Source organism: Amblyomma mixtum, chromosome 3, assembly GCF_055824585.1.
Source record: "Amblyomma mixtum isolate Tamu chromosome 3, ASM5582458v1, whole genome shotgun sequence".
Taxonomy (NCBI): domain Eukaryota; kingdom Metazoa; phylum Arthropoda; class Arachnida; order Ixodida; family Ixodidae; genus Amblyomma; species Amblyomma mixtum.
The window spans coordinates 135,383,547-135,392,872 of NC_143014.1; the positions used below are offsets into that span (position 1 = coordinate 135,383,547).

Here is a 9,326-nt window from a genome sequence, read left to right on the forward strand (position 1 = left end):
GGTTGCAATTAGAGATTTGTAACTAGCCATTAGTGATAACCATATCAGTTTTTAGGCTTACGAAAACGCAGTCACCCTCAGTGCCGTGCCTGAATAGATTTTCAGCATTTCTTGCGAATTTGAAAATTGTGTTCTGGCAATGCCCGCAAAGTAATGCCTATCAAAATGCAGCACTTCATGGTGCACATGACACGTGACCACCTCTGTCCCGCTTGTACTGCGAGGCTCACCACTGCTCTGCTCCACCCAAGGCAAGGCAGAGGTCACGTGGCACGTGTACCATGAGGCATTCACTAGTAGGTGTTGCTGCGCGCTTGCGCCGGTGGCGCATGATTTCCATATTTGTGAGAAATGGCCAAAATGTGTTGAGCTACAGTGCCAGGGGTAATCATTTTTACTAAATTTAGTTCCACCTGTTTCGTGATGTTGCCTTCACTGGTATTGCGATGCCGCACAAACCATCTTCTAGCTTCAAAAAACCTATATTTAGAAATAAGTGGCGGGCTTCCCTGAAACACCTGTTCTATATACATACCTACATATTGGAAAGAAACAGCTGCACTATGTGCTGGCCAGATGTTTGTGGGTATTTGTGCACAATCGTATTAGTGCCATTTTGGAAGCTCTGCTAATCTCTTTGACCTTGTGAAGTAGCCAATACTACTAAAAGTTGGGTGGGTTTCTGGTTCATATTGGAAAGTGCATTGTGATGGAAGACGAAGGAAAAGGAAAGTAGAGCGCCTGTCCTTCCTTTGTGGTCATCATCCCATTTTTTACAGCGCACTCCATTTGTATTTTTGATCAATCAGTTCAAAACATGCTGGAGGCAGGACTGTGTCTGACTGTTATTTTTTGTGCAAAATAGCCTGCGTTTTCTGTTTGCAAGGTAGTTCAGATGTGCAGTTTCAGCGTGCTAGGCATATCTTGGCACTGCCATGATGTGTCTGCAGCCTACTTTTCTTTTGCTGCCATAGCTTAGTTGGGCCTGCCTCAAGTCACTTGCTCTTGGGTTTTTCATGACCTGGTTTCGTCTTGTATAATTGCATTCAAAGTTGTTGGCAGTAATGTTGTAACATCTTTATTTGGTAGTGATTGTGCCTTCTGTGAGTGGAAAAGCACCATATGCATTGTATTATGTGCGCTTCTCATTGTCTGCAGGATGAGAGGATTAAGTCTATGACCTCTGAGCTAGAGACGCTGCGGCGAGAGCATCAGGAGAGCACTCGTGAGCTCAAGGAGATGATGGAAACTATGCAGCAGCTCAAGGATCAGAATGCCCTTTTCAAGGCACAGAGGGGTAAGGATGGACTAAAGGGGCCATGCCACTTCAAGTTGAATGTGAAGTTGAAGTGGTGCGGAGACGCAGCTATCCCAAGCAACTAAGCTTCTTCTTGTAATGCTGTGCGTAGTGGCAGCCGGTGGTGGGCAAGGAGACAGCAAGAGCCCCAGCCCCGAGCTGGACCAGACCAAGAGGGAACTTGAAGACCTCAGGAAGCAGCATGAACAAGTGCTGCAGGAAATGGTACATCTTCTCTTTCTTCTCATTGTTCCTGTAACCATATCTCCTTAAGCACTTTGGACAAGCCTAGCTCATCTAACGCAGTTATTTAATGGACACATTAAGCCTTGTGTAACATTCACAGCAGCACAAAAATTGAACAAGGGGTGGGAACAAAGGCTTAGTCTGCTAGCCAGTGTTGAACTTGAGCATAAGGGCGTGCAAATGTTAAAAGTTTATAATGGTTTGTAAATGTTATTTCTTGCTTGATTCGCAGCACACTTCTACTGTTTGAAATATTTAAGCTTTTTAAACTTTCAGGAATTATAAAATTCTCTGCTCATCTCAACTTGCGGCCAGTGTCATGTTTTCAGGTTGCATTCACTAGTTCTTTCCTTCACAGAAAGCATGCACATGTTGATGCTAGGCCTTGCTTTACCCTTTTGGGTGCCACTCGCCTTTTTTGTTTGGAAATTTTATTTCTCCTTCTAAATAGTTTATGCTGGCCTGAAGAAAAACAGTTAGCTAGTCTAATTTGCAATGGAAAACACGAACAGAAATTGTTTTACAGGCATGTAAAAAATTTCAAACAGAAGTTTTGCTGCAAAACTTTTTACTAAAAATGTTTGATATTCGCGCACCCATACTTGAGGGCCATGTTTTATGGCGCCAGCATCTTGCAGAGTGGTGTTGAACGTTGGCAGCATGCGCATATCTACCTGCAGAAGAAAGCCCCTTGTAGAGAGTGACAAAGACATTTTGTTCATTAATTGGGAAGCATTTTTTTTTTTCTTTAAGTTTAAGCAAAAGTGATGACCCTGAAGATAATGACTAGGAAGCCAACTGTGCATAACAGTGGTGCATGCTGGATCTCACCATCCCTCCACGTTGCCTCCCTCTGTTTTAATTTGTGACAGTCATTATTTTCTTTTTAGAGCGTTAGCTCTATTGGTCGCGCTTCGAGCCTTCGTTATGCTGGTTCCATGGATAGAATCTAGGATGGCGGCCTTCCATAGCAATTACATTGTACCCCAGGGGTTGCCATGGTAACAGAGGTGGTTACATAATGGAATAAAATAATAACAGGCGGCAGCGTGATGCCCAACACCCCAACTTGAAACTAAACTATGTCAATCCGGTATATATATTTCTTTCTGGCAGGCATCAAAGTCGGGCCACTTAGTCCCAACGTTCGTGTAAAATTTGTGGGCCAACCGTTTGCCACAGAATGTTCTGGATAGTGTCATACAATTCAGCGTTTCGTGCAGCATAAACTTAAGTTAGAGTCTAGCTCGCGGCAGGGATTCGAACTGGTGACCTATGTTAGGTGTGTCAACGCTTGATATTCGATCGCTGCCTCAGCGTCAGCTCATTTTTTACACAAGTAATCATTCCAGATGCAAATTGTAAAGCATTAAAATAATTATTTAATCTTTGCCGTGTCCAGTGGTGGCAAAATGTTAGAATGGTGTTTTTATGAGTAAAGAAGTGCTGTAAGTCATGTTAACATTTTGCCGCTGCTGGCTATAGGTAACAGTAAAATGATTATCACACATGTGTGCACGCACACATACCATATTTGTTAGTGTAATTTGCACACTCTTCATTTTTTTACATTAAGGCTTCAAAAGGGGATATGCAAATTACATGAGTAAATGCATTACATGTATGCGTACGTACACAGTTGTGCATGGTTAGACACGAGGATTAAATAAAGTGTAAACATTTATGATAATCAGAAAGGGACCAAATAACAAAATCAACATTAAGAAAAGAAGGAAAAATAGGTCATGTGCAATGAGCACAGTGAAGTGCTTAAGATGTTGATCATTCCGAGGTCTTGTTGGAGGGATATGCCATGTTTTCCATTGATATAATTGATGGGTGACATTGTTTTCTGGTGTGTTGGTCATACGTGATTTGTATGTGTCATTGGGCACCTTTTGAAACTGCAGCTGTGCAGTGTCCTTTGTCTCATCTCTTTCATTCCTTCTTCTGTGCCATTTTTGTTGACTGCAGATCTTTTGTGCACTGCTATAGAGGTGTGGTCTCTGCACTTTAAATCTTTAAGGGACTCTGAGGACAACTCCGTCCGATTTCTAAACTTGGAAAAAATTCATTTTTGTATCCTAGCCCCTGGGACCTGCCAGTGATGGAGACATCATATTTCATTTTGTGGCCTTTTTTTGCTTATAAAATCGCTGTTTTCAGTGAAAGTGTCATCCTTGTTATTAGAATGCCATAATCTGTTGATGTAGGCCAACTTCAGTTTGTTCTCACTAATCACTTTATGAAGTTCTACTGTGTATCACTGTCTTCATATGCTGGCATTTCATTCTGTTTGATTGCAGCCTCAAAATTACTCGGTAACAGCCCTTGAACAGAATTGCTGGTAATTTTTCAGTCAGTGTCACATGACGAAGTGGACACATATCTGACTTGTGTTCATATTTTCTTTCTAGTATCATTTTTCTATTGTTCCTGGCATTCACCACAAATGTGCTGATATTCATAGCTTTCCAGATTATTTCCAACACTGCACAACCAGGAAGGCTCTGTTTCTTGGGTGTTCTCTCAGTGTGCCTACTTTCTCCCAATACAGGAAACTCTGAAGGCTGAGAAGATAAGCCAGGCGTTCGCTGCAGAGGCTGCCAGTGCGCCATCTGCCGAAGTGGTTGCTGCCCCTGCGGTTGACCCGGCGCTGAAAGCTGAGCTTGACTCTGCGAAGGAAAGGATCTCGGCCCTTGAAGCAGAGGTGTCTTCATTAAGCCAGGTTAACGCCGCTCTTAAGGTGAGCTATTTGACACCTTGGCTTAGTCAACCAGACCACTAGTTGCTTGCACATTGTGATACAGAGACATCATAACAGCCAGGCAAAGAATAGCTTTTTGAATACTGTTTGGTTGTTTTTCCTGGCATTGCTTTGGGGTCTGCTGATCGGAGCTGGTAGCTGCCATGCTTGCTGCACTACTCAGTGCGTGCTTCATTTGGCACCATCCCTCTTTGGTGCGCTGACACAGAACACTGCAGCACAGCTCAGCTGTGTGGCATACTGTCGTTCTTTGACTCACGGGCGACTGCAAACAAATTGTACAAATTCTGCTCTATCCGTAAAAACAACTCCTGACAGCGAAGGGTACAATGTCCCACCTTTGTGCAGTTTTATGGGGAGTGTATTGGCCTGTATAAGTTACTTTTTTTTTTCTTGGCATAGAAGCTTTTTTTTTTTTTTTTGTAGGTAGTTCTTATTTCTTTTGTTTCATTGGTACTAGTGCACTGTAGACCACAACAGTGTTCAAGCGGTACAAGCACCTTAGTCAAAAGAACACACTTGCTTATATCAAGTGCAATCATAGTGGGTTGAGGGTATTGGAAGACAGCAAATGTGTCCCCTATCTTGCCTTAGTTTTCATCTTACAGTGCAGACTTTTAAAAGCTTGTGGTAATCCAGTATGTTGCCAACATCAGATGTAGTGACGTAGTGGTTATTTCGGGAATTTTTCACGAGAGGTAGGCTGACGCTGGCAAACTTCCACCCAAGTATTCTGGGCATTCAGCAGCGACTGATGAGTGTATGCATTTGTGCCTTTCTAGAAAGAGAAGGAGGCATCCGAGGAAGAGCTGCAGACACTGCGTAAAGAGCAAGAGGATCTTCTGGTAATGCTTACAGAGCAAGACACAAGAATCTCCAAGCTTAAGGCCAAGTTCAAGGAACTTGGTGTGGAGGTACACCATACTCTTCCAATATAGGCTTTGCATAGTGCCATGGAAATTGACTCATAAACTTCATTCCAAAATCTCTGCTTTGCATGTGCTTTTGCCTTCATTTTATATAAGACTTAACACCTGCTTGCGCTTCTGCCTGTTTGGATACCTTTCTGTTCTGATTGATGTTTACCCTGGCTCTAAAGAAAAAAACCAGCTGAAGAACGCAGACAGAGAGGGACACAGGACGTCGCTGACTGTTGTGGGGCTTTGAGAAGAATTAGCTTAGGGGTTATTCCACTTGGCATAATTACCGTTTCTTGGTTACAAGACCTGCAGGTTATGGGGATTTTTTTTGCATGGTGTGCTGAAAGGTTTAAGTTTCTTAGTAGACACAGGATTATTGGGCCTGCAGAGACTTGCATATTTGGCAGCCAGACTTAAAAAAATTCCTCTGCATGAATAACTGGCCTATTAGGGTGCAACCATTCTGCATAAAGTGGCATATTATGGTCAGTGCTCTTTGAGAAGCAGTTTGACATCGACTTGCCTGGATTGCTTAAATAGTCCAGTAGAGTTAGCTAGTAGTCCAGTAGTAGAGAGTGTAAGAATCCTCATTAAAGTATTTCTTTTTTATTTAGGGAATTGTTGACATTTTTGCTACTGGTAGAAGGCCCTAGTATAGAGTCATCTCTCTAGTTTTTTTTTTAGTCGATTTTCTGGTGTCATTTTGTAGAATATATTGGTTCTTAGGGCTTATTCTATAGTAGCGCTAACAGCATGGAATGTAAAGAATGCTTTTTTAATCAGCATGGAATGCTTTTTTTAATCTCTTTTCTCTCGTGCATTCATTCTTTTTTGCTACCGAACCAGGAAATTTCCCACTGTGTTCTTCTGTATAATGTTTCCTGTCTCAGTTTTGAATGACTAAATGTCTTCTGCCTCTTGAAACTTTCAGGCAGAGCCAGATGTGGTGAGTGTTGTGCCTTTAACATGGGGATCACAGTGGTGAAGGGAAGGCATGATGACAAAAGGCATGCGGTACAGCAAGCTTGTTGTTTTTCCTTTCTTAGGCAGCGAGAGCACATCTTCACGTTCAAACAATATAAATGGTCTGGTGCAGCTTAATTAGCCTCTTGTGTCTGGAACAACACTTTGTGCCAGCACTGGCACAGTTATCTGATGGTTCAGGTTAGTCAGCAAAGCAGCGTTAATATTCGTGCATATGCTGAGAATGTTTTTTTTGCATTTTTATTTGTATTATGTGTCACGACGTAGAGTTTAGGTGGTGTGCCTGCCCCTCCGTTTTCATCAGAGAGCTGCAATGTGAGGTTTTTCACTTATTTTACAGTATTGTACATCTCTATCGTGAAGAATTTGAAAATTTTTCCCACCTCAACCGCTGGCTCGTTTGCAGTGAAACTGCGCACAGAGCTTGGGTATTGCGATAGCTTTTGTCTCATAGCAAGTTTGACAGTGGTAATTGCCTGGTTCAGCTGCACATGGTGCAAACCCATAATCGTCTGCACAGAAATCAACAAACTGAAAGCCGCCAGCGCTTACTTTATGCTAAAGGGCGTTGGTACGTGGCACACACTGTTGTCTGCAAAGGAAAGCGCCATGACATGAACAGCGTCAAAGCGAGCGTTGCAAGGTGCGCGGATTCTTTGATGGCACCACTGCCGCCCTTTGGTGGCAAACTGATGCCGGCAGCTTTTAGTTCGTCAGTAGCCGCGCAGACGATTAATGGTTTGCATCATGCACAGCTGAACCAGGTAAGTACCGTTGTCAAACTTAGTAAAGGACAAAAGTTGCCATAATACCCAAGCGTTATGTAGTTCCACTGCAAATAAGCCAACTGTTGAGGCGGGAGAATTTTTAAAAACCTTCACGATTAAGGTTCACAATACTGTATAATCTTTTAAGTTAATTGTTGGTGCCGCTTCTTTGTGGCAGTTGAACAGTGGTTTCTTATTAATCTTTGTGCATGTGTCGAAAGAATAGTAGTCTTTCAATTTACAGCTAGCTACATTGAAAGGTTTTTAATCTTCATGTGCACTTTCACAAGTTGGTTGTGCCTGCTGGCTATCACTGTTGCTGGTTAAAAGCTACTTCGAGGGAAAGGCAGCACTCGTGGTGATGGTATGGTAAATGATGTGCATCCCAGTGTACTGCCATGCTCGAGAGAACTTATAACAGAGGGAGGGAGTTGATGGAACAATCTTTACTGCCTTCCACACTGGATTTGCAGATCTTTTTGCCCTTGTAGACAAAGCGCAAATAAGAGCAGTGGTGTGGCATTCCAGAAACTGGCTCTCTACAGTTGCATATTGTTCAAACTGTGAAATTTGTGTTTTGTGAAACTGTGTTTTGCAATATGCTAAAGAATACGCACAGGCCACTGAGGTGTAAGAAATGCATTGAGCTTGAAGCAGACCTGCTTTGCTGCTCTAGGTGTTTATTTACATTGATTCGATTCGATGCAGGTCATTTAATTTTTATTCCTGAAGCGGAACCTGATGACAAAACTGCTTCATTTTGTTTGCTGCCAGTCTCACTGCTTTAATGGCTGAGAGATGGTTTAATGTTTTTTTTATTATTATTGTTATTGACATCACGTGCATGGGGTTGCTGCAGCAGGTACAAGATTTGCGTTGGCATTTTCTGATTGTTGCATCACTGAGCCAGCATTTCTCTTAATACTTAATATTAGTTGTCCCCTTTCCATTACAGCACTTTCTGATAGCTAAGCAGGCATATTGCAAGCTGTCGTGAACTTTCCCAAGTTGCAGTGCACATATTAGATGAGCAACTCATCATCATTTCACTCTTAGTGTAGGATATATGGTGCTGCAGCACTTCTTTTTTTTTTTTTTTTTGCCACAGTCCTGTGTACTGAGGGAACTAAATGTAGGCATTATGTAGTAGAAAAGACTTAATGTGGTAATGTAAATTATGTGCTGTGGTTATCGGCATAAGTGTTGGAGTGAAGTGAAACAGGTGTTCATGTTCTTATATTGAATCCAGGTTGTAGCACCTGAGGAGTGCATTTTGAGCAAAAAGTGGTAATGGCACTATTAGTGAGCTACATTCGCAGTATCAAGTGCACTTATGGTGTTTGTCGCATGTACCATGGCCACCTAAAATTTAATGTTATGCTGGTGCCACTTGCCTTCTTGATGTGCCAACATTATTTCTGCATGATCCTTTCAATCCTACCTGTTATCATCCAAGCACCATGGTGATAAGGGAGGTGTCTTGGCAAGGTGTATTGGAACTTCCTGGGCCTGAGCGTAGAGCAGCACTCTTAGGAGCACTTTTGCACTTGCACTGTTTTACGTGCAACCTCTGCAGGTTCCTGATCTTGGTGAAAGTGACGACGATTTGGGCAGTGACCTTGGCGAGACAGAAGACCTTGTCGTGGTTGGCGAGCCAAATGAGGAAGTGTGATTACTGCATCAAGGGGCTCTGGGCGTCGTATAGACTGTAGACAGCTGCTGCTTGTACAGAAGTTCTCTATTTACACCCTGTGTTGTTTATTTCTTGTTCAGCGAGGTATGGTGAAAGGTTGGGCGGCTGCAATGAATGAGATGCACATTATATCCAGCTTTTTCACATTGCATGAGACTGACTTGCTGTGTTGAAAGCTTGCGGTGGTGGCCCTGAGCTGCGAGCAACAAGGTCTCCTTGATTAATAAAGCAATATTTGTACATGTTGGTGTGGTCTCTGATCTTGCCATAGTTCTGCTTGCTTAAAAAGCCAGATTTTACTGTCTTCTGTTAGTATTGTACCTATGCATTTCAGCCAAGTTAGCATGATGATTTTAATGAATTCGTTGCAACAGTGATCTCTTACCTCTAGAGCCCTTGAAAAGGGGCTTCAGTTTGAGTTGTGAACATCCCATGTCATACCAGTGTACGCTGAGCACACTAGATGTTCACATCTAAAAAAGCGCAGTCAACACAACGTTGCAGGATGTGGGTGTGCGGAAAAACATTCCACTGATGTCACGCAAGCAAAGTCAGTTGGCTGAAAGAACTCCAGGTATGAGGGCACTTGCATGTTCCATCTGATAATACCAAGTGAACAGGCTGCGAGGCAGTGTTATAAATATTTTGACCC

At 42.7% G+C, this 9,326-nt stretch overlaps 1 protein-coding gene across 2 annotated transcripts in view; it reads left to right on the top strand.

The window, feature by feature from the left end:
- The window catches only part of p115 (General vesicular transport factor p115), a 39,712-nt gene extending 30,792 nt beyond the window's left edge, over positions 1–8,920 (top strand). The window contains exons 15-20 of one of the 2 annotated variants that reach the window (XM_089581252.1): positions 1,159–1,297; positions 1,410–1,522; positions 4,101–4,289; positions 5,093–5,224; positions 6,162–6,176; positions 8,558–8,920. In XM_089581252.1, the coding sequence (XP_089437378.1) occupies positions 1,159–1,297; positions 1,410–1,522; positions 4,101–4,289; positions 5,093–5,224; positions 6,162–6,176; positions 8,558–8,653 (684 nt within the window). In that variant the 3' untranslated portion in view covers positions 8,654–8,920. The remainder of the gene's footprint in view (positions 1–1,158; positions 1,298–1,409; positions 1,523–4,100; positions 4,290–5,092; positions 5,225–6,161; positions 6,177–8,557) is intronic. The other variant, XM_089581253.1, reaches the window with a different exon arrangement.
- Positions 8,921–9,326: the final 406 nt, after the last annotated feature.